The 26,633-nt window shown below is 38.7% G+C and overlaps 1 protein-coding gene across 4 annotated transcripts in view; it reads left to right on the top strand.

The window, feature by feature from the left end:
• Positions 1–26,633, top strand: part of LOC125452228 (protein eva-1 homolog A) — a 301,173-nt gene that overhangs the window by 149,414 nt on the left and 125,126 nt on the right. For all 4 annotated transcript variants that reach the window (XM_048530393.2, XM_048530389.2, XM_048530390.2 and 1 more), the window contains exon 4: positions 6,993–7,145. In XM_048530393.2, coding sequence (XP_048386350.1) covers positions 6,993–7,145 — 153 coding nt within the window. The remainder of the gene's footprint in view (positions 1–6,992; positions 7,146–26,633) is intronic.

The raw sequence follows: 26,633 nt of genomic DNA, 5'->3' as shown, positions 1-26,633 counted from the left end.
AGTTTGCCAGGGAAGAACACACTCCAAGAGGGATGAGGGAAGCTACAAATAGGGTTGGGGCGGAGGAAGGCTGCAAAGGTTTAGTGATATAGGAAAGCTGCAAGGGAGAAAGTGTGAGAAGGAGGCAACAACATTAATGTGGAGGCAAAAGAGGTTGTGATAGAATTTGTGGGGAGAGGAAAGCTGCAAGTGGGTGCTGGGAGGGGAAGAGAGATGGATATTTGGGAGGTGAAGGAGATGGAGTATGGAGGGAAAGGGAAATTGCAAAAGCAGGGTGAGAAGGAGACTGCAAAGATAATGGGATGAGGAAGGTGTAAAAGAGGCAGGAGGAGGAGGCTACAAAACAGAGTGAATAGTTTAAACCTATCAAAAAATAAGTATTCATTTGAAAGACAGAAAAACTTGAAATCACTGCATTACCGAATTCCTTGCAAATGATTGAATTTAGGATAAGATTAGAGCTAATTTATAGAGGGCAAATATGTTGCAGATGCAGTTGTAAAGAGCATTGTGTCAATTGTTACATTTAATTCAGAGTTTGAGATCTCAGTTGCAGTAAAGGAAATGTAGTAGAAATTAAAATATCCCTAAATTATGTATGTGCAACAGAAATACAGTAGCTGAGATCATAACAATGTATTCATGTGATGGCTTTTTGAGTGTAGAAGAATGACAGTTATTTTGAAAAAAATTTAACAAATGCCAATTGTTTTGTTCTGATGTAAAATTTTACAGCAGGTTGTATGTTGTTTGCCTAAGAATCTTCACCTCTACCCTACTGAAGTGTTTATATATTTAACCTCATTCAGTTTCCAGCATCCATCCTTCAGAATGTTGATAGTCAGGGATTAAATGATATTGTCATTGAATGTCAATGGGTGATGGTTGGATTCAGTCTTGTCTAAATGGTCATTACCTGACACTTGTATGGCGCAAATGCAACTTGTCACTTGTCAGCTCAAGACTAAATGTTGTTCAGGTTTTATTGCGAACGAACACAGACTCCCTCAGTATGTGAGGAGTTATGGATGGTGCCGAACATCATACTGTCATAATGATCATCCCTACTTCTGACGTTATGATGGAAGGAGACTAATGCTGAAGCAGCTGAAGATAGCTTGACCTTGGATACAGCCTTGAGGAACTCCTGTAGCAATATGCTGGGAGTGAGATGTTTGGCCTCCAACAAACATAATCATCTGCTAAGATATTGGAATGTGTCCCTGATTCTCACTGGCTTTAATTTTTCCAGATCCCCATCATATCACACCCAGTGAACTGCTGCCTTGAGCTGAAGGGAAGCCACTCTCATCTCCCCTCAAAGTGCTGGATCCTCCTTTGATTATACTACTTTACAACTTTCCATTTAGTTAGTGGACTGATGTATTGGTCCTTGGGATCTAATTGCAGTGCAGCAGTAATTTTGGCAGCCTGGATGTAAACCTGCACAATAATTAGTTCCTAAGCCTTTATGAATAATGTAGAAATATAACACCCACAGTAGGCTTTAAGAGCGTCTGTGTCCTCAAATTCTGACATAATCGTGGACCATTCTGCTCCCCTCCTCCCTCAATGGGTTTGCATACTGTGGTTTTAAAATTCAGTAGCCTAATTTGGATTACTTCTCTGCTTTATTCACATCCACATTGTGGGTTTTAAAGAATTCGTAATGTCACCTTTCTAAGCTGAATTTATAATACATATAATGTGTAGTAGAAATTCCAGAGCTCTTTTTAATCAGGAATATTTACTTCAAACTCCTGTTTGAAAGCATGGCAAAATGATTTTAAAAATTCTGAGTAAAATGACCTGTTTTGAATTCATGAGAATATGTATCAGATAGATGGCTCTTTTAACTATGATGAGAAACACAGGATTTAGTAAGAGGAAGGATCTGAAGAAAACCTGTATTAGTAGAGAAATTGTGTTGGGGAAATTGATGGGTTTGAAGGGTGATAGATCCTCAGGGCCTGATGATGTACAACCCAGCACACTTAGGGAATCGGCCCTAGAAATGGTGGATGCGTTGCTGATCATTTTCCAAGATTTTTTCTACTCTGGAACAATTCTAACAGATTGGAGAGTAGTTAATATAACCCCATTATTTAAAAAGGGTGGTACAGAGAAAACAGGGAATTATAGACCAGTGAGTTTAACGTTGGTAGTGGGGAAAAGTACTAGAGTCCATTATCAAGGATTTTATAGCAGAGCACTTAAATAAAAAAGAGTGGTGGAATCAGACAAAGTCAGCATGGATTTACTAAAGGGAAATCATAACAATTTTACTGGAATTCTTCGAGAATGTAACTAGTAGAGTCAATTGGGGAAGCTGGTGTATGTGGTTTATTTGGATCTTCAGAAGGCTTTCAACAGGGTCCCATGTAGGTTTATGCATGGGATTGGGATTACTGTATTGCGATGGATGGAAAATTGGTAACAAAGTATAGAAATAAATGTGTCTTTTTCTCAATGTTGGGCAGTGACAAGGACCCAGATATTCACAATACATATTAACAATTTAGACGAGGGAACTCAATGTAATATCTCAAGATGATACAAATCTCGATGGCAGGGTGACTGATGAGGAGGATGCAGAGATGTTGCACTGTGATTTGAACATACTGAGTGAGTGAGCAAATGTATGGCAGTATAATGCGATAAATGTGAGATTACACACTTTGGTAGGAAAAATAGGGAGGTAGATTATTATTAAGATAACAGAAAATGAAGAAGGGAAATGTTTAACTAGATCTGTGTGTCCTTGTGCACCAGTTGCTCACAGTAAGCATGCATATACAGCAGACAGTAAAGAAGGCAAACTGTATGTTGACCTTTATAGCAAGAGTATTTGAGTACAAGGAGACAAAGATGTGTTACTGGAATTATCTAGGGCATCGGTGAGGCATATTATGTACAGTTTTGGCCATCTTATCTCAGGGAAGATGATTCAGCTGTGGTGGGAGCACAGCGAAAGTTTGCATATTTACTGTATTTCTGTGTTTCATATAATGGTCAACAATATGATCAAATCCCATTCAGGGAAAACAAGCAACTTCTTAGACAAATACATTTGTATTTGTTTCATCCTAGTTAGACAATGAATTATTTTTATGAATCATTAGAATGATAATTGAGGGAATATCTGTAAAACAGCCATAATTCTTTGGGCCTATTTGACAAAGCACTGTTTGCCCAAAGAAAATTCATCTGTCAATCTCATCAAGTAGAAAAATAATTGGTTTAGCAGTTGACAGCCTCATGTAGTTCCCTGTCCTTCCAAAAGCCAAAAAAAGCTAACTTTGATACCAGAGACAGTAGGAACTGCAGATGCTGGAGAATCTGAGATAAACAAGGTATAAAGCTGGATGAACACAGCAGGCCAAGCAGCATCAATGTCAGTCCTCCTGCTCCTCTGATGCTGCTTGGCCTGCTGTGTTCATCCAGCTCTACATCTTGTTGTCTCTAACTTTGATGCCACTTGTTTTTAGGAGATAGATGCTCCCTTTGTCACTGTGCAAAACTGTCAGGACTAATGGAATCCCTGGAATATGTTTCTCATATCAAATCTCATCTTCAGAGTTTTTGGTAGTATTATCATGTGTTGCTATCTGCTTACGAGCTGTTTACTGAAATAATACCTTTCCTGAGAAAAGCTCTGTTTGTTAACATTAGAAGAAACAATGAATACAAGATTCAATACAATATAAATTCCTGTTTCGAATGATCTCTTCAGTTGATCATTCCAAGTTAAGTATTACACTTGTCTGCAGAGATGAACAAATAAAATCAGCTTATTTCAAATAAAACTATTAAATATTCCATCGTGTCAGATGACCGAGCTGATGGCTGAGCTAAGGTGAAGCACTAAATGCAGAAAGCAGGGATAGATTGAGTAGCTAGTTCTCTTGGTTAACTTTGCATACTTACTTACATAAATAAGTGCTGTTTTAGATAATGCTTTTCACATTTATCCGAAAATTAATTTTCTTTTATTAGAACCTTAACTTGGGAGGTTTTCCAACTCAGATTTGCCTACCCTAATGTCAAACTCTTTGTAAATTGCCTGCAAAGTTTACCTTTTTTTTACGTAAATGTTACATCTTTGATTAATAGAGATCATCTATAGTTTGAATTTATCTTCTACCAAAAAATGCTTATCATTAGATTGCATTTTAATTTTAGCTTAACCTCAGGCAAGCTGCTTGCTTTTCAGTTAGTAATTTCTTTTACCTCTAGAGTGACTACGATTAATTTTAACTACTCATGTCTCCATCACAAGTAGCTTTCTTTCTGGTGCTGTTTAAGCACGTGGCCTTTGTAATGTGCTTGTGGCACTATTTCATTATAGAAGCTAATGGCTTTTGAGGCAGCTTTTTGTATTGATGGGAGGGCAGCACAGGGAGACAAGCTTTTGTACCAAGACACTCTTTGCAAGGCAGGTGGGTAAATAGTTTTAGAATGGAAGGGTGAAGGTCACCACCTTTGACCTCAGGGGATGCAGAGTTGCATTATTCTGAAAAAACCTTTCAGACTGCGTGCACTTCTTTACCTTTAGAATATTTGGCCTTCCCAATCCATTAAAATCCATCTATAACAACAAATCATCATTCTTCCCAATGTTTGCTTTCGTATTTGGCAATAGTGTGACTACAAGCAAGAGAATAGCCAGATAATAAAAGCATGTAAGCCCGCACTGCAAACTGGAATTATAGATTTTCAACAAGAGACAGTTTAGGAGAAATCTACAAGTATATAAAATATATCACAATGTTGATTATAATCAAAGGCCTTGCAGTGAGAAGATCCTATTCTTAGTTATGTTTCAGAATGTTTGACAGCAACTCCTGCCTTAAAGCAATGGAAACTGTAACTGGCTTATACTACAGGCTTTACATTGCCATAAGGTAAACAAATTGTAGGTTAACATGTACACTTGTACGCATGTATATTTCTTCACAGCTGCGTTTGCAGATACCTAAATATTAGTCATATCTTAATATTTAGCATAGAGTAATCAACTCATTATCAAAATTTAAAAATGTTTCTTGAAAATTTTGGACGACTTAAGAAAGTTTTGAAATTTGTTTCATGGAGATGGCTGTTATCTTTTCCAAATGCCGTAGGTGGTTTCCTACTGTCTGCCCTAAATAGAAATAAGAACAGATCAGCAATTTCACTAAATAAAAACCGAAAGAACTGTGGATGCTGGAAATCAGAAATAAAAACAGAAATTGTTGGAAGAGCTCAGCAGGTCTGGCAGAATCTGTGGAGAGAAATCAGAACGAACACTTCTTCTCCAGTGATCTTTACTCGGAACTCCAGAAACGGCACAGCCCAGGGCTGCTGTTTATTGATTCACATAGCAAAGTCAGTTACCAAATTGGAAAACTACATGAAGCCTCACATGATTGAAGAAACTTGAGCCAGCGGAATTTCAAGTGGATCACATTCCAGACAGTGTTCCCACTGAGCTTTGTACATGTGTGTCCATAAAGCAGCCTGGAAAGTACTGCACAAATATTGTTCCTTTTGCATCAATGCACTTATAAAAAAGAGGTACCATACATTAAGAAGACAGGCCATACATGACGACAGTGTTTTTTCAGGGAATGGTGCTACTTGGTCAGTACAGAACCATGCGGAAAAGTGTGGAGCATTTGATGAGTCAGGATTTGTTAAGACTTATTCCCATTTGGGGATGATGCAAACAAGGGTTTTAAAGACATTCAGCAGTCTATCCACACTTGAGGATTCAGAATAAGGCAGAAAGCTCACCTCTCACCAGCCAGACTGACTTTAGGAAGGCAGTCCATTGTGAGACATTGTCGAGCCACATTGGAGGACATGGGAAATTCAGGAAGTATATTTGCACCACATTTCAGGGATGAAGAAGTAGCCATGTCTTACCCGCTTAAGGAGGTAACATGGGAAATGATAAAGAGTTCTGAAGAAGTGTCGTACCAGACGTTCCACAGTTGCTGCCGGACCTGCTGAATTTCTCCATCATTCTCTGTGTTAATGTGGGAGGTGAAGTATCCATCTAGGTGATCAGGCATGTGGGCATTGGTGTCTCTTTTAGGTGATGGACTGGAAAATTACAAACAGCTCATGGCAGAATTGAGAGAAGTTGTCAAGTTGTTTCTGAGTGTAAGTGGTCCACCTGCAGGGGTTTCTCAGTCCTTGCCTCAGTGGAACTGCTATTGGTACAAAGAGTTTGAGATACCAAGGGAAGGGGTGACATGTCCTTTAGGCAGATTTCCATACAACTCACGATCTCTGTTCGGTAGCATTGATAGTATTACTGGCACATGTAGTAATGAGTGCATGGTTTCTCTAACAATGTATGGCTCTAACATGAGGGAGAAGATTTGTGTCATTGTAGGATTTATTTTTGACCACTTGTTCTTCAAATGGATTTGGGGAGAAAATAAATATTGTCAGATTCTGAACTTTTAATGGATGGACTACCTTGGAAGTACCTCGTATTAGGGATTTTCCAAATTGTGAACAAATTGCACCTCATAATTCTGAGAAAAAAAGCATTAAAGCAAAGAACATCAGGTTTTTAATCACCTTTTATTTCAATGTTTTTAAACTTACGTGAATTTATATTTGTATCAGATATGATTGTATTGAATGCAGAGCAGGTTCAAGGGGCAGAACAACCTACTTCTGTTCCTATTTCATATGGTCATATTGTCTGTTGTATTTTTTTTATGTGAACTTGTACTTTACTTTATAACTATAAAATGTGGTATATTTTCCTCCAATTTCTTTCTGTTGAAAGGTCGTAAAATGTCCCAAAATCTGATGCCAAAGCACAATGAAGGGAATATGATAATTTCATCACCATCTATTGACTATGACTATGATCTTGAGCAATTAATAAGGTGGCTTCAAAAGATTAATTTGATTTCCAGAAACAAATTGTAACATGTAATCCTTATTTGGTTGAATAGAGAGATAACTTAAGTCATTTTATGAAATTACAGATGAATACAAGAGCAAAGTGGCTTGTGAAGATGACAAGTTACGACTGAACTGTAAACGAAGTATGGTAATAGCCATCTATTCTGCCATCTTTGGCCAGTCACAAGAGGGAAGCTTAGAATGTCCATTTCAGAATGTTGGAGCTCCAGCAATAGGTAAGTTGAATGTTTTGCTGTGCATTTCCAGCATTGCTTTTTATTTTTATCTTATTTAAGTACCTGTGAAGAAATAACAAAACTGAGTATTGACTAAATATATTCAGATACATCAACTGAAATAGTCTGAGCAAGTCATGCACATTGACAAAATGGAAGGATATTGCTTTTCTAATTGCCAGTGGACATTTGTGTATTCGTTCCAATAAGTAAGCAATTAGAATGTCTATTTTTCAGCATAGAAAGGTGAATTCAGTTCTCTTAATGTCTGAACTGTGACTGTGTGAGTCGCTTAGCTTCACAAATTGGGAAGGTGTAGTCAGCAAATCCCAGTTTAATAGTTTAAGTAAACTATATTTAGCAAGGAAAAAATGGCTAAGTATCTAATCCTGCTGAGTGAAGCCCTACTGGAAATATAAATGTATGCGTGAGGACAGCCTCAGGCTTAGCTATGAACTAAGGCTGAAAAAGTAAGACAGCTTTAAAAATTAAAATCAGATAACAATACAAAGTTTCCATAGTGAGACAGTGGAAACTACATATCAAGGATGGTAACTGACCTAGAATATATAATAATTGTAGCTCTACCTTTCAAATTTGTTGATGGCAGCTCATTTTTGAATGTATAATTAGAGTAAAATCTAGATTTGGGTGTGATGCTGCAGTTATTAGAAAACCAAAGAGGAAGGGAAAGAAAGCTGGAGGAGCAATACCAGAGACTATAAGGTGAAAGGAAGAAGAAGGTCAGAGGCTTTGATTGGCCTTGGAAAATAGAAAATTAATAAAGATTTGGGCAGGGAGTAAAGTAGTTATATGTCAGAGAGGGGTCGAAGGCAGAATGGAATAGGAGAGGCACGGGAGCATTAGCAGCTGGAGGAAATGAGGGAAGTAGTGGAAAATATTCTGGAACAGGAAACAAAGTGAATTGGAACTGATACTTGACCATTTTTTGGTTGAAGACTGGAAATAATTCTGAACCCAGTTGAGCAACCAAGCATGTGCCTTTGACTATCGAAGGACACAAATAAAAAGAGCAGAGCAAATTAGCAGGAATAATTTGGCAAGTGAATAATACTGGGGATTAGACAGCAAGATTGCAATGGCAGCATGGAGGGTCGGTGGTCAGCGCTGCAGCTTCACAGTACCAAGGACCCGGGTTGATTTCGCCCTCAAGCAACTGTCTTTGTGGAGTTTGCACATTCTCTGTGTCTGTGCGGGTTTCCTCGAGGTGTTCCAGTTTCCTCCCACAGTTCAAAGATGTGCAGGTTAGGTGGATTGGCCATGTTAAACTGCCCATAGTGTCCAGGGAAGTGCAACCTAGTGGATTAGCTGTGAGAAATGCACGGTTACACAGGGGAGGAGGGTAGGTCTGTGGGGGATGCTCCTCGGAGGATTGGTGTGGACTCAATGAGCCGAATGGCCTGGTGCCAAGCTGTAACAATTCAATGATTTTATGAAAATTGTAAACTGAAATACTGATTATTGACTCATTTTCTTAACAAACGTATAAAAGATAGGCAATTGGAGACCTCCCCAAGTCATGTAGGACAAGACAATCAGTTGTGGAGTTTTTTTTCTCAGTTGGACATTGTCTCAGAGCACCAGAGGACTGCTGTATCATTAGACAGAGATGACTAGTGGTTGTTTAACCTAAGGGTCACAATGCTTCAGGCGAAGGGGTGACGTTGAGAAGGCAGGATCTCATGGTGACCTCAGACAGTACAGGAATTGAACGCATAGTGTTGGTGTCACTCTGCACAGTAAATCAGCATTCCAGCTAACTGACCTCCATCGTGGAGATGGTAATTTGTTGTTGGTAATAGTGGGTCAGAGTCACAGAGTCACTGAATTGTTTTGGTACTGAAGGAATCTATTCAGCTCATTGCGTTGGTCTGAAATTGCCACGGGATGCTCAGGAAGCCTGACGTGAAGGAAATTCTTACCTCCACAATGTTTGGCAGCCCCAATATGGTTTACACTCTGGTTGTACAGAGAGTGGGACATCTTCACAATGACATCCACTGAACAGAGCCTGCAGCTACATCCTAACACTAACATCCAAGCTATTTTTAGCCATAGCCACTCACTAGGAAATTACACTATCATATGATACCAGACCTGCGTGTGCGGAGTATAGACATGATATCTTTAACATTGAATGTAACTATTACAGCACCACCTTCAGGTGTATCAGGATTTGCAAACACCGGTTCTTGTAGGATCAAGATTGACATGAGTTTTCAAAGAGTGAATGATACAATTCAGATTGAGATTATTCCCAGTGCCTAACAATATGTGTCAATGTGCCAAATTTTAGAATAGCAAGATTCATTGTTATGGTTAATTTTCAAAGTTAATATTAAGTTATTTCAAAATGCTTTTGAAATAAATAATTAGTTTGTATCAGCACAACTTTCTGTAAGGAATTACATAGCGTTAGATTGATAATACTCAATCATATTTAAATGTTCATAGTGTGACACAGAGAAATGGCCTTGAACTTCTGAGATTACCCCTTCTCTACCATCTGGTTTCAGTAGTTGCTTCCTATTAAACGGATCCACTTCACAACAATTCCAACGGATGAGATGATGAGAGGCAAAGCTGAAGCAAAAGGATGTTTGTAAAATCTCCTGAAGTGGCTGAAAGCTTTAGCACATAATAGCAGATATTTTAGTAATTTGTATTCCAAAATAATCAAATGTTGCTAACTTTTTCAATAAGCAGCGATCACAAATTGCTTTAAACGAACTGACTGAATATCCCTGAACTAGAACTTAACTTCTATGATCCATACTATATTCATTTTAATTTGTACTAATTTGAACTGATGTATTTTCACTTCCTTCTATTAATGTTACATCCGTTAAATTATTTGGATTATCATGGAAGGGCAATATTATGATGACAATTTGAATTTTTTTTACAGCAGCTTGAATAGTGTCACTGCAGAAGTAAAAGTTTTATTTTACTTGGCCTAGTTGACACTAGGTGAGCAAAAATTGAATGCATATTTCTTGTTGCAATATATGCTGGCTTCAGCATCTTTAGGCTACAAAACTCAGTCATAGTGTATACACTGATATAGCACTACTGTTGTGTAGCAGCTATGTCAGATAAATTATTTATATTGATCTTTTCAGTAGATGCAATATTATTTGAACTAAATGTACGCAGTGTAAGCTTTATCACTGTAAACACCCTTTCACTTACCCAAGTTTCACTTGGTTGTTTGTTTAGTTTGACTTAATTGACACTTGGAAATTTCTGTAAAGATGCTTTACATCTTATGCTGACCAAATATGAATTATGATAATTCAGGATTTAGTACATTGGAATCATGATTTTCATCCTCTGGCTGTATGAGTTATACAAGACAATCTCCAAGATAAATATAAATAGGTGTGTGATTTTTAAATCAAAACAAAATAACACTGAATGTGAAAATTAACACAAACAAAAATCTCATGTTCTTTTTCACACAAATGAAATTAAAAATAAGTACCAAAAATATTTAAAAGTTTGAAGACATAAAGCATTTGATTTTTGTATTTTAATACTGTTCTCAGGTGAGAATTCCCAATAACATATGTCTTAAGTACTTAAGGAAGTTTCAATGGCATCACTTTTCACAATGTGATACACAACTGCTTTTGCTGCAATTAAATTGGGTGGTACATTGTGAAGATCAGGCATGTTCATGAGCTAAACTAAAAGAAATGCGCTCACTTCAATACAGATATGTGGGAACTAGATGTATTATTGAGAACAATGTTATGGTGAATGTGATGTTTCTCCTGGTACATTGCCAAGAACCTAATGAATAAAACAAAACAGTACTGTCTCTGTGTAGTATTAGAAACTTCTTTTGGGCATAGCTTGCAGCATTTTTGATTTAACTCTGTTGTTTCATACAGAGAGGAAATAATGAGCCTGATTTTGTACAAGAAATCTCCTTCACATTAGACCTGGGGTCATGAAAGCTGCATTGTATTTTATGAAAAATAATGTTGGAGTAATTGATCATTTACTCAGTATGTGAATGACACTTTGTAATTAATCACTCCTACAGGAAAAAAAGGTACTAACAGCCCTTTCAATAGTAAAAATAGGAGATCTGCCTCTGAGATTGAGCCGAAATAAAAGCTCTTAGCCTCCATCCAGCAGTATTAGTTTGCACTGTATTGAATTGAAACTTTCATGTTTAAGAATTATGACAAGATCAGAAACTGGGTCCCATAGATCAGTCCGATTCCAATAGGTTAACTTTATTTCCCTAAACCATTCACGGCAACATTGAAAATCTTTAAAACTATAATCTGACCTAATTTGAAACGTGGACTGTGAATTTTATATATTAATAACCAAGATAGTTTGTGCACAGTATGGCTAAAATTGAAAAGTAAACAAGAAAATAATATGTCAAGAAGCAATGGTTAGGTGGTGTCAAGTTTGCATTTTAATGTAATATGGAATAGCGTCCAGAAGGTGTGCAAAACTGAAATTTGACTGGTGTGTGCAGACCTGAGAATTGTTTAATTCATATTAAATTAGACTGTGACCTCAGACTGAGTATACCATATCTAGTTCCGAGAAAAGGTCACTTGACCCAAAACATTAACCCTGATTCTTTCCACAGATGTTGCTGGACCTGTTGAGCTTTTCCAGCAGTTTCTATTTGTGCATCTGAGTCTAAACTGTGTTTGATTTCTGTTGAGGAATTATCTTGTGGTCTGTCTATCTTCCTTTGCATTCGTAATGCCAATTTGGAATGCACTTCTAATCATCCATTCTTATCAAAGTAATGCAATGTGATTATGCAGTTATTCTTTTACTGTAAGACTCCTATTTGTTGTATGCTTGTTATATTCTAAATATAAATTATTGTAACTATGATGACACTATTGCTTTAAGAGGTGTATTTTGTCCTAGTTTTTGTTTTGAAGGGAGACTTAAAGCTGAAGGTGATGAGCAGTCTACCAGAGCAACTAGAATAAACAATTTATGAGGCCTTAAGATTTCTTTTTAAACACTGGAACAACAGAAGCAGCCTGAATGGGTGTGGTCAAGCTTCCACAGATTTTTAGTTTTAGCTTTCAGCATTTGTTGTCGGGTCTTATTTTTATCCCTCTCTCAGTTACAGCCAAAAGCAGGCGGGTTCTCTTCCTGCGACGGGAGTTGCATATCAGGCAATTCCCTTTGCTAAAGATGTGTTTATGGCAGTTTACTATATTAGAATAGTTGATTAATAATCATTACTGTATCTATTATTCTGTTAAAAGTTTTCCAATAGAATTAAGTTATTCCAATTCTTTTTTCTTTCATTGTATTTTAACTAAAGTGGATAAAAAAAAAGTGTGTTTTGCTTTAAATCTGCTAGTTTGACCAACTGAATTGCATTTGGAATTCAACACTTTACATTTGCCTTTAAAATAAGAAAAACTTAGGGTCCAGATTATCTTCTGAATATTTTGAGGAGATTTGTTCTAGTCCATAACATAGCAGATAAATAGATAGATAAATGAAGCAGCAAAAACGTTGTGTTTATGGTGTAAACACTTTGGCATATGGCAGCATGGGGATTTATTTTTGAGGAATAAGTTTGGGTATGGCAAAGCTATCAGTCTTATGGAATTTCATTAACCATTTATCTTGGGAAAATTAGCAGCTCTGTCTGGTGGAAGTTGGGGAGGCGATGGCCTAGTAGTATTATCGCTGGACTGTTAGTCCAGAGACCTAGACAATGTTTTGGGGACCTGCATTCAAATCCCACCATGGCAGATGGTGGAATTTGAATTCAATAAATATCTGGAATTGAGAATCTAATGATGACTATGAATGCATTGTCAGTTGTCGGGAAAACCCATCTGGTTCACTAATGTCCTTTAGGAAAGGAAACTGCCATCCTCACCTGGTCTGGTCTATATGTGACTCCAGACCCACAGCAATGTGGTTGACTCTCAACTGTCCTCTGGGCGATTAAGGATGGGCAATAAATGCTGCCTAGCCGGTGATGCCCTCATCCCTTGAATGAATAAAGCTTGCAAAAAGGTGATTATTCCTTTGTGCAATGATGCAATGTTTGTTAACTGGTAATATGGCTGATAATAAAAAAAAGTTTTCATTCTCAATTGTGTATTTATTAAAACAAGCCACACAACTATTGATGAAACTGTAGATGTTTCATTGTAGAATTTTATTTCATCAGTGCAGATTCTGTAGTGAAACAGTAATATATGGCAATAAATCTGAGCACAAATCAATTAATCAAGTGTTGGTCTAACATTAGCTTTAGTCTAACAGCAGCTCATACAAAATGAGGCACTCAGGCTTTCTGTGAACTTGCTTTCACTTTTAATAAAGGGTCAACAAGAGCATGTCTATGAACATCAAAAGCTGGCTTTAGGATTGAACAGTGATGATTTAAAGGTTTAGTTCTGGTGGCTATATCATGTTCAATACATTTGGATATGCCATAAAGATAGCAATTGGAGAATGTAATTGGCAGATAACATGAATGTATTTTGTGCTGTCTGTCAATGACCCCCAAGAAAAGATGACAATCTCTGTTCTGGCTGGCCACATTTTGCATTGCTGTTGAGCCGAAAAATGCCTAGTTTCTTCTCTAGGTCTGAGAAATCTTAAGGCCTTGTGCCTTAAAATGATGTCAATGCCTGATTGAAGTTGACAGCATGGCTGTCGATAGGCATTTGTTAGAACCAGTTGTGGACTCTTGATAAATGCTTAAAACCATTGCTTAACTTGACTAAGAATAAGACAAACAGATTGTCAGACGCCAGCCCTCATTTTCCAACTGCACTATTTGTCTGATTGCTCAGTTCAGTTACGAAGAGAAAATCATGGAGCTTTCCGAATGCAGAGTTAAAGTTCCTTGGTTGTACTGCTGAAGTGAATCAAACTTCGGTTTTCCATAAAAACTGAAAGAACTGTGGATGTTGTAAATCAGATACAAAAACAGAAGTTGCTGGAAAAGCTCAGCAGGTCAGGCAGCATCTGTGAAGCAAAAATTAGAATTAGTGTTTGAGATCTGGTGACCCTTCCTCAGAACTTAGCTTTGACATTCACCTGCTTTCTTGGTTGCAACTAGGTTAATAAAAAAATCCTCTCCCTTATCTTACTCCCAGACCAAATGAATTTATGATTTAAAAGAAATCACTTTAATCAGGCGTTATTGATATAAAGAGAGTGAGGGTTTGTTACTTGCTAAATGTGAGAAGTAATGCAATATACATACATAAAATTAGAAATGAGAAGGAGTCCAAAGAAAAATGGAAGCTAGGAGATATACAGTTCAGACTATGGGCTGAGGAAGGGTCACTGGACACAAAATGTTAACGCTGTCTTTTTTTCCTTCACAGATGCTGAGACCTGCTGAGCTTTTCCAACAACTTACGTTTTTGTTAGATTTTCCATAATAGTTTGTTTTGCTCTCATTTCTTAAGTTACTATTAATGCAGCAATTAAAAAGTTTAGTAGCCTTGTTCTTACTAACTGAAGAAAGCCAGAATCTGTCATACATGATTGATTGCAAAATTGACAGGAATGCATTTTACTTTAAATGTGCACTTTAGTGTCATTTGTGCATTTTCTATGAGGAAATTTAAGACTATAAGAAATGATTTAGATTAGATGTTCCACACCCCTGAGTCAAAGGTAAGATCCTGCAAGCCATGACAGGCTATAATTAGCAAATTTAGTGCAGATTGCAGAAAAAAGGGCCTATGGATCACCACTCAGAGGATGAAAGGTATTCTATTACAGTTGCTAATGGAAACTACTAACCATATGATGCTTTATTTGCAAATAAAGTTGAGTTACAAACTGTTCTAAACTCTACAAATCCTCACATGAGGATCAACTAGATCTGCTGGAAAAGTCATCCAGTTCTGACCTATCCTTTGCCATTCTTCACCTATTTTAATCTTATTCCAAAATTTTCTTCTTAATATCTTTGATTGTCACTCTTTGGCTCTATTGTTGGCACTGGTACATCCTCCTTTGGGTGAACTGCTAGTGCTGATGTTACCCAATCTGGAACAGTCCAAATACTGGTGTGACAGCTCAGTTAAGATTGTTATATTGATGCTAGTGAGTTCAGATTTCATGTCAGTATTGGTGTCGCCTCTTTGAGTTATGTTACTGATATTTGTGCTACCTCCTTCATATCTGATACTGGTACCAGTTTTTATTTTAACATTTATGAAAAAAAGAAAGAAAGAGACAGAAAGAAAGAATTGAATTTGTATAGCATCCTTCTCTAGCCTCAAGATTTATCAACCTGATTATTTGAAGTGAGATCATTGTATTAATGTAAGGAATACAGCAGCCAATTTGTGCATAATAAGGACCATTAGCTGTGTGAACATGAGAATTTGTTGTAGTGGTGTTAGTTAATATACATATTGGCTGTGCACCAAGGGGAAACCACCCCATTCATTTTTGATATAGGGCTATGAGATTGTTCAAGATCAGAGGATAGATGAATTCTCTGTTTAGTGTCTCATCTGAGAGACACCAGCACTGATTGTGAATTGTTTTCTCTCTCTCAATGTTGTCTCGTTGCCACCTTATTTTTTTTAGTGATTCAAAGTACTGGAAGGAGATTTGAACTGACACCCCTTCGACTTAGAAGTGAAGTTTAATACTCATTTACCTTAGATTTTGCTGACAGGTGATTCCAGCAATTTGACCTGCTTTAGAGTGGGTACTGTGTTACGACCTGTTCCAAAGCGATGTTGCCCAATTCATTACAGTTCCAGACAGGATGTCCCAAATTATTATGCTTTCTGGAGAGAAGGGATGAACTTCCTTCCTTGGTTGGTTGCAACTAGGCTAATAAAAAAGAACCCTCCTTACTCCCAGACAAAATGAATTTATGATTTAAAAGGTGCCAATTTAATCATGCTTTATTGATATTAAGAGAATGAGGGTTTATTAGTTGCTAAATGCGTGAAGTAATGCAATATACATACAAAGAATTAGAAATGAGAAGGGCATGCAAAGCACCTTCAGAAAGAATAGTTAGTTGAACATTATTACTGTTACTCTGGGTGATTAGTGATTGGCTGGGAGTAGGATTGTGGTTGTTTATTGCTGTCCTCAAATTGTGACTTTCGCAACACATTAATCCTCATTTAATTCACCACTGTACCAACACAAACAGTCCAGTTAGGGTTTTTACCCTTGTTTTATAATCTCCTGGAAGGTATAATCCAGATTATAAACTGCAGGCCATATTTTTATTCAAGAAAGTAATTAGTTTGCCTCGCACCTCAGCTTTTTTTTGTTGCAGTCTCTCTCTCTCTTTCTCCAAAGCTTCTATGATACCCTACGTGTTGGAGATTCCAGAGGTTCTCACGAGGAATCTTTCTGCAGTGAATTCTGTGTTTTGAGATAACATTATCAGCCAAGCTTGGTTTGCAGTCTTCATTTTAACAAAAAATGCCAAAATGTTCAATATTTCCAGAAGTAATTTGAACTTCTGATCTGTAATTATGTTAGGTTGTGAAAACACAATGCTCTATGGGAATTCAGGGAATATTGGCAATTGTGGACTTGGTTGGCTCTTCAACTAATCAGGTTAATGAATCCTTACTGAGTCATACACACACCCAAACCAGAAATGATAAAATAGAAAATATAAATTAGACGTAAAAAGTAAAAATGCAAAGTCACCATGGTCCCAGAGAACTGTAGGGCTGCCCTCTCATTAGAGAGAGATGATTAGTTATGGTTTAACCTTAAGCTCACCACGCCTCAGGCAAGGGATGAAGTTGACAAGGTGGAACCTTCCTAGTGACCTCAGCTGGTATAGGAATTGAACACATGTTGTTGGCACCACGCTGTATTTCAAATGATTCACCTTGACAAGTTGTCTTAATTGATTTTGATGGGTCCACTGAAAAGTACTGCAAACTGTGAGGAGGATATTGTGGAAGTTCGAGGATGTTGCTAAATTGGTTGAATAGGCAGATGGGTGGCAAATGAGGTTTCATGCAGTAAAGTGAAGTGAAGCAATTGACTTGCTAGATCTTTTGTTGCCAAACATAATAAAGAAAAATCCCATGGTAATCCACAAAGAAGCAGAAGGAAACTGAACACATGGTCTTAGATTCCCATCATGATGGGGGAGCCTCTTTGTCATCATGAAAATTGTGCATGAACCTAGAGTTTAGAATTCCTGCTCCGATACATGACACTGCCCACTTTTTTGCAGCAGGAAGAATGAGGTAGGGCAGATTACATTTTGTGCATGGCTGATTTCAGAGAATCAACTAGGCATTTAAATCATCAACCACCTCCACTCAAATTGGATTTTGGTACCTAAGAATGTGAAACTCGTGGTCGGCAGTGTGAACCCATTAAGAATAGGTTTGAACATTTTACATTTCTTTGGTTGGCAGTGTGTACCCTTGGAGAGGTGAAGTACACTTTGGATACAGGTTTGTAGGTGATCAGGTGTTTTTATGTGGGAGGGCAGATGTTCTTTGAAATTGTAAAAGTTGGTATGAATGTCTGTAAAAGTTGGGACCTGTCAAAATACTCTTAAGTGAACTTGGCAAAAGAAAGAGTTAATGATGTCAAGGCACAGAAAGGACCTGTTTTCATATGTTAATTATTGGAAGCTGCCTTTAATTTGTCTATTTACTAAGAAATCTTGCAGACAATTAAACAATTATTTAAACTTTATTGCATGTAACACCTCTCAATAAGACCTCTCAAGGAAGCAAGTTAAGCCTGACAACCCAACTTAGCTATTAGAGATGATGGGAACTGCAGATGCTGGAGAATCCAAGATAATAAAATGTGAGGCTGGATGAACACAGCAGGCCAAGCAGCATCTCAGGAGCACAAAAGCTGATGTTTCGGGGTGCCCTGATGAAGGGTCTAGGCCCGAAACGTCAGCTTTTGTGCTCCTGAGATGCTGCTTTGCCTGCTGTGTTCATCCAGCCTCACATTTTACCAACTTAGCTATTACTTGATTAACAGTGGAATTTAACTTGTCCAGGGTGTCCAGGGTTCTATTTTTGTGCAGTTTGTTCTCTTGGGATCTGTTGCTAAAGAATCCTGAAGTTGAATTCTTAGAGAATTTTCTGTCATATTAAGCTCATGTTGTGACATCATTCATGATACTTCGGAAGTCACCAAGTCTGTAGCTTGCATTCTTATTGGGAGTGAAAGCCATCTGCTCTCAACCTTTTCCGTTCCTATTACTTTGGGTGTTAGCTGTCTGTTCACAACGCAGCCTGTCCTGCCATTAACTCCTTAAATTCTTCTGCAGGGCAATTATTTGACCTTGCGGCATAAGGCAGCCAGACATCAAGCATGAAGTGGAGGTGCTGTGTTGGACTGGGGTGGACAAAGTGAGAAGTCTCATGACACCAGATTATAGTCCAACAGGTTTATTTGAAATCAAAAGCTTTCGAACCAATGCTCCTTCATCAGGTGAAATCCACTGGACAAAGGAGCCATGCTCCAAAAGTTTGTAATTTCAGATAAATCTGTTGGATTATAACGTGGTGTCATGTGACTTCTGAAATTATCAAGCAGTTAGAGTCATCGAGTCATAGATATGTACAGTACCGAAATGGACCCTTTTGTCCAACTTGTCCATGACAGTCAGATATCCTAGGCAATCTAGTCCCATTTTCCAGCACATTGCCGATATCCCTCTTAAACCCTTTCTATTCAAATATTCATCCAGATGCCTTTTAAATGCTGCTATTGTACCAGTCTCTGCCACTTCTTCTGGCAGCTCATTCCATTCATGCACTACCCTCTAAGTGAAAATGTTGCCCCTTAGGTTCCGTTTAAATTTTTCCCCTCTCACCTTAAACCTATGCCCTCTAGTTTTCACATTTATCTAGATTAATGTCCATCTGCCACTCCTTGGCCCATTGGTCCGTCTGATCAATGCCCCTTTATACCCTGAGGTAACCACCTTCGCTGTCCACTGAACCACCTATTTTGGTGTCACCTGCAAATTTACTAGCCACATCCATTATATTCACATTCAAATCATTTATATAAATGACAAAAAGCCATGGACCCAGCACTGATTCCTGCGGCACACCGCTATTGTTAAAACAGTGTATGTAGCTTCAGCTCCTTCTGTTCCTAGTGATGGCTAATTGGCATAATGTTTTTAATTCCTTGTCCATTTTTCTTGGAAAACAGTTAAATCCAGAAAGAGTTATTGCTGGTTTTTTGAATCCATGAACAGTTATTAAACTTCTGAAGTTTACAGTATCAAGCTGCCTTTTTATCTTTTTGAAAAAGAATGCCTGGGATATTTTTTAAAAAAATCATTGTTTGCTACTGTCTGTTGTCATAGCCTGAGGGTTTCCATTAATAGATTACTGCTAATGACCAAGTTCACAACCACCTGTATTGCAATAGGGTGCCTTCAGTTTAATTGAAAACTACAAGTGGTAACAGATTTTTTGAAGTGTGAATACAATTCCAATGCTTGATGATGATTGCACACTTGAATAAAATGTTTGTTGTTATAGGGGTTATACGATTGAAAGAACATAACTGCACTGAATGAGTTTTTGAGTAAGAACTTTTTTGGATTGGCATTGTTTGGCACTAAGTTGGCATGGGATGTATAAAGGGTTAAGAGGTGTGTACAGGAAGATTGGCATTGAGGAAATTTTGAGCCATAGGGTATAGTTACAGAGACATTGTTTGACATGAAGGTATGAGAGATTATGGGGGAGGAGGTGGGGGTGTCCAGAGGACATGACATGGCAAAAAAATGGTATGGATGGTGCATGGTAAGTGTGTGGGGGTGAGAAGGTATGAAGGGTAAGGGCCAGAAGGATGTTTTAATATTAAATTCTATTTAAATTTTGGATACATGTTGGATCCCTGAGACAGACCTTCTTCCTGACTTGCTTGCTTCCTGACATCTTCCTCCCTGTCTGGACTGAAAATGCAACTAATGGCAGCTACTTTTATAGCCTTGGAATTCTTGCCACTGCAGTTTCCACACTCAGTATCCTTGGATATGCCTCTTCCAGCCCTGGTGTCTATCGATTTTAAATACCAACAGCCTAGCCAATACTACCTCCTTGTCAATTTCAATCCTCAGTTTGTCTGAACTGTCTTCTCTCACCATGATCTGGGTAGCATCTTATTTTTGGGTAAAGAGAAATGGAAAATATTCAGTTTAATATCCTGCACGTGCCACTGCTCCTGTGTATAAATCCCATTTTTAGCCCCTAAATAGTCCCACTTCTTTTGCTAGCCTTTTACTATTTATATGTAGTCTTACATGATGATATGGCAACAATACTGGGCAGCTATTTAGATAATAATGCCCAGAAAGCAACACCAGGGACAGAGTGTATAAACACAAAAAGCAGTCTTAAGATCGGAGGAGGAATAATTGACCAAAAGATGAAATTAATGACTGTTTCCAGTAAATGGTTATGTTTGGAATGCACCACTCAAGAGTGTGATGGAAATAGGATCAGTTGAGGCTTTGAAATGGGAATTGGATTATTATCTGAGAAGGAAATATTGTTAACTCTGTCGGCTATGTTCCCTCTAAACTGCATGCATGCATGGCCATGGAGCTGCTCAGTGGTTTGTGCACATTAAATGGCGAGAAACTCATTGTTGGCTGCTACTACGTATGGGCCAGCACAGCAGAAAAAAATAATTAAAGGGAAAAGAAGCACAAGGCAGCAGAAGTTAAGCTGCAGCTGTATAAAACCCCGGTTAGAACCCAATTGGAGTACAGTGAGCTGGCCTTGGAGGGAATACTATCTAAGTTTACAAGAATGATACACAACTTCAAAGGTTAAGTTATGAGAAGAGATTTCACAAATTAGATGTGTTATCTCTAGAATTTAGTTCTGTTCAAAGTCTTCAAGATATTAACAGCAAAGATTGGGTAGATCACAGAAGATTATAGAATCCCTGTTGTGCAGATAGAGGCCATTCAGCCCATCAAGTCTGCACTGACCTTCTGGAGAGCATTCCACCTTATCCCTGTCAGCCCTCATTTACCATACTTAACCACATAGCCTGTAATTCCTGAACACTTTGGGGAAATTTAGCATGGCCAATCCATCTCATCTGCATATCTTTGAACTGTGGGAGGATACCCTCACAGACATGGGGAGAACATGCAGACTTCACACAGTCTTCCCAAGGCTGGAATTGAACGTGGGTCCCTGGCACTGCGAGATAGCAATGCTAACCATCGTGCTACTGGGCTGCCCCATTGATAAACTATTTCCATTGCAGAAACAGAAATTTCTGGAATACTTCAGCAGGTCTGGCAGCTTCTATGGGGACAAATCAGAGTTAATGTTTCAGGTCCAGTGATGCTTCTTCACAGCTGATGGTAGCTTGGGAAAAGTTGTTTTTTATGCAGAAGATAGGGTGGGAGGAGTGAATGAGGAGTAAATGATAGATGAGATGGAACCCAAAGAAAGAGAAGGATAGTTGAACAGAAAAAGGAATGGGGAAGGTTCAGCCTAGAAGAATGAATAGCTGCTAATGGGGACTATTGGTAGCTAACAATGAGTTATGTGTAATAGCAGACTTTGTGATAACAAGTCCTGGCATATGGGAGTGGCTAAAGCATGGGGAATGTGTTCAAGCAGTCAATTTCAGAATTTCCCGTTTGCAGCTCTAGCCACTTCCACTTTACCATGGATGTGCAATCCCTTTACACGTCCTATGCTTCTTCCTGGAAAGAATGCCTGAACAGTTCCCATTCACCACCACCTTCCTCTGCCTGGCTGAGCTCAGCCTTATTCTGACCAGCTTCTGTTTTAACTCCTCTGACTTCCTTCAAGTCAAAGTGGTAGCCATACTTACGTGCCTGGCTCTTTGTGTGGTATGTGGAGCATTCCTTGTTCTAGTCCTGTTCTGGCCCTCACCCACTTCTTTTTCTCCAGTATATTGATGATATTATCGGTGTAGCTTCCTTCTCTCGTTTGCAGTTGAAAATGTTTATGAATTTCGCTTCCAGTTTCCTCCCCACTCTTGCCTTCACCTGGCCCATCTCTGACTCTTCTGTTCTCTCCCTTGATATTTCCGTTTCCATTTCTGAGGGTAGGCTGACCACGAATATCTACTACAAACCAACTAATTCCCACAGTTACCTTGATTATACATTCTCACACCTTGCTTCCTATTGCATTCTCCCAGTTCTTCTGTCTCAGTTTAATCTGTTCTAATGTTGCCAACTTCGACAGGAGGGTTTCTGAATTGTCCACCTCTTTCCTCAACCGAGTTTCCTCAGCACTACAGTTGACAGGACCCTCAACTGGGCCCAACCAATCTTCTGCACTTCAGCCCTAAACCCCCCACAACAACAATAGGATCCCCCTTGCCCTAACCTACCAGCCAACCAGCTTCCACATCTAGAGGACCATTAGCAGCTATTTCCGCCAGCTCCATCAACATGCCACCACAAGACACACATTTCCCTCCCTTCCCTTGTCAGTCTTTCACCAGGACTGTTCCCTCTGGAACACCCTGGTCCACTCTCCCTCCACTCCCTACACTACCCCATGGCACCTTCCTCTGCAACCGCAGAATGTGTAACACCCGCCTGTTTGCTGCCTCTCTCCTCTGTATCCAATGGCCCAAATGCACCTTCCAGGGGAAATAGCATTTTACCTATACTTCACTCAATCTTGTCTACTGCATTTGCTGCTTACATTGTGCCCTCCTCTATACTGGGGAAGCAAAGCATAGACTGGGTGACCGCATCACAGGATTCCTACGTTCTGTTTGCAAAATAGATCCTAAGATTCCCAAAGCCTGCTGCTTCAACATGCTACCTTCTTCCCTGGCTAACATCTCTGTATCAGGCTTGCCGTCAGGCTACCTGTGCTCCACTGAAGATCAGCACCAGCACCTTATTTTCCACTCAGGAACTCTACAGCCTTCTGGACTCAACATTGAGTTCAACAATCTTACGGCTGGGGTACCTTCCCCAAACTTCTCCCCCACTTCCACACATCAGGCGCAAGGTCTGCTGTTATACACAACCCATTGTTAGCCACTAATAGTCCCCGTTAGCAGCTATTCTTTCTCCTCATGTGACTGTTATCCACTCCTTTGTCTGTTCAACTATTTTTCTTTTTCTTTGGGCTCTATCACCACCTATCGTTTACTTCTTATCCTCTTTTGCCATCTTACCTTCTCCATAAAAATCAGTTTTATTCCTAGCTACTATCAGTTCTTAAGAAGCATTACTGGACCCAAAGTATTAACTCTGATTTCTCTCCACAGGTGCTGCCAGACGTGCTGACATTTTCCAGCAATTCCTTTTTTGTCTCTATTTGCACAGGTTGGGGATTTTAAAACTGGGTGGCATAGCCTGAAAATTTAGGGCCACACTGTTTGGGCGAGATGTTAGGAAGCACTTCAACACACACAAGATGATAGTGGTTTGTAACTTCCACAAACTCCAGTTAATGCTAGATCAGTTAGTTTTAAATCTGCAATATATAACTTTTTGTTAAGCAAAGAGATTAAGGAATATGGGCCAAAGGCAGGTATGTAGAATTAGTCACCAGGTCAGCCATGATCTCATCATGTGGTGTAACAGGTGAGGGGGTTGAATGGCCGACTATTGTATTCTATTCAGAGCAAAACAAATTAATTAATGGCACAAATGCAGGTTACTGGGTATGATCTTTTAGCCTTTACAGAACCATGGTTACAATGGCAAAAAATGGTTTTGGATTGGAAGATGTAGAATCCAAATGAATGGAGGTAAGAAATAAGAGATAGCAAGGTGTAGAGCTGGATGAACACAGCAGGCCAAGCAGCATCAGAGGAGCAGGAAGGCTGAGGTTTTGGGCCTAGACCCTTCTACCTGTGAATCCTGAAGAACCCTTCTTCAGAAGAATCTAGGCCTGAAACCTCAGCCTCCCTGCTCCTCTGATGCCGCTTGGCCTGCTGTATTCATCCAGCTCTATACTTTGTTATCTCAGATTCTCCAGCATCTGCAGTTCCTACTATCTCGGAGGTAAGAAATAACATGGGATAGAATTCCCTGGAGGGAGTAGTCTGTAGTCCCTCTAACAGTAATTTTACTGTAGCACAGAAAATTAATCAGGATATAATAGGGCTGTGTTTTTAAAAAAGGCAGTACATCAGTCATGGGTTACTTAAGCTTCTTACTGATTGTGGCTACTTCTGCCAAGTTGATTTTCACAAAGAAGAATTCATTGTGTAATCAAGACCATTTCCCAGTACAATGTTATTTTTAAAATTTTAAATCATTTGAAAACATTACATTTTTAAAAAAATAACCAAGGTCCTGGGACCATGGACATCAGCAACAGGCAGTATCTGCCTCAGATTTGCAGCCTTTTTGAAAACCATATGTTGAATTTGAAAACCAATAATCTTTTTCGTGTTTATATAAAAAATAAATGAAAATTACAACATCCAGATACCTCTTTCAAGCCAACCAATCTAGTTGAAGTTTATCCTGAATATGAACAGCATTTGAAAACACTTAAAAGAAAATCCGCCACAGAATTGTGGCACAGACAAGGAGACCACCATCCTTCATAAAAACATTGCAGCTCAGTGCTGCATGACTCTGTGATACAAGAGATAACAACAATAGCTTGAACTTCATTAATCAGAAAACACAAATTTCTTTATCTCTAAACAAAGGTGTGTTTTGTTATTGTCACAACATGGGCGAGAGTATGCCAAACTTGTATAAGTGCTGATATCTACACTACTGATGAATGGTGTGTGAAAACGCCATGATGGATTGGCTTTCTAGATGAGAACAAACAAAACAGTCTCTTTCACCACATGTGCATGTGGATACACAGCTTTTATTTTGCTTACAATGAAAGGTCCACAAAGCTGCTGCTGAACAATTGTATATGAAACCTGAACTAATTGAGATGTTACCCCTTGTATAAAACTATGTAGAAAGGAATTTGCAATAATCAGTCACCTACAGAGGTATTCCTTTCAACACTCGGGTCCATACAAGTGTGGCAGTCCTTTGGCCACAGGATTAATGTGAGAAATTAAACAAAGGTAGAAATGACTTAAAGCTGGAGGGAAGTGTAATGACCCTTAAATGAGTATATGGTATGGATCAGTCACCTTACCCTTGTTTATGTCATTCTTAGAAACAATAGTCAATTACGCCAAGATGAAATACTGATTTCTGAGATCTCAGCAGGATAAGTATTTCTATTTCGAGTCAAAGACAAAAACAGAAATTGTTGGAAAAACTCCACAAGTCTGGTAGCATCAGGAATCATATGGCAACCATATTACTAGTATTATCAATGCCAGTAGGTGTGTGGTCATGATGTCCATTGGCCATGGGAAGGTAGTGCCCAGGTGTAGGATTGAACTGAATGAAAGTTGGTGATATTTATCGGAATGTAAGCTAAGTTGGAACACCTCTGCAGTGATTATTAATAGCTTTTGAGTGCCAGAAAACGCACAGCCGTCAGTAATCCCATCTTGGGATTTCAGGTTCTTTACAAATGCAACAGCTAGCTATCTCACACCCTCCTGCCACTGAACTAATATTTAGATATAACACAAAGCTAAGGCCGTGAACATACATTTCTTATAAGGGAAGCAAAGTAATAGAAAAGTGTAAGCACATGCAGAGTATATGAATCAACAATATGGAGCTAGTTTTACTGTCCACACTCCGCATGCCATTCCTGGATATGAGAGTCCTTTCCACACTCTCATGATGGGCTATTATCGTCTGGAAGTATGAGAGAAAAGTCTTCTGTTCAATTTGTCCTGAAAGATTTGTTTGGTCAGGGTCCTTCAGGCTGCTGTCCAAACACTGGAACCGCAAGACTTCGGGCACTTATCCCTGGCCTAGTTCCATCGAGAAAATAAAAAAGGCTCTTGTTTCAGGGTATGTGTGCCTACCTCTGATCTTCAGACCAGGCAGACTCTCAGGATAGAAAAAACTAGTGCTTTTTTGAAGCAGTGTTCAATGAAGTTTTCTGCAGAAGGCTTCAAGCATGTTTTCATAACGGCAGGGATATGACATTTGAGTGTTACCTGCAAAATTGAAGCCCATTTAAGTGAAGGCTTCTTTTTGGAGAGCATGAGAGGATATATTGGATTGTTAGTGCAGTGAGTATGTATTGGGAAACAAACAAAAAGTGATTGGCATTTCTGCACACTAAATGGCTATCCAAGCTTGTGTTTTGTTCTGGTCTGCATTGATTTTAGTCTGCACTCTGTTTTTGGTCTCTTGATATAGCTGGGACATTTCTTCTTCTAATGCCTTCATGATGCCACTACCTAAGGAATCATAATTCAGTGTGCCACCAATGTATATGTACTACTTTGCAAGATTATATTATAGGATTCTCAATTATGAGACTATTGGACAGCAAAAGAATAACTTGTTCATTTAACCTTCCCAAACAGTCTATCACGATAGAAGCATTCCCCTATTTGTGAGTCACATGCAAA

The sequence above is a fragment of the Stegostoma tigrinum genome, chromosome 4 (assembly GCF_030684315.1).
Source record: "Stegostoma tigrinum isolate sSteTig4 chromosome 4, sSteTig4.hap1, whole genome shotgun sequence".
Taxonomy (NCBI): Eukaryota; Metazoa; Chordata; class Chondrichthyes; order Orectolobiformes; family Stegostomatidae; genus Stegostoma; species Stegostoma tigrinum.
The sequence above is the reverse complement of the archived record's forward strand: the minus strand, read 5'-3'. Positions and strand labels throughout refer to the sequence as shown.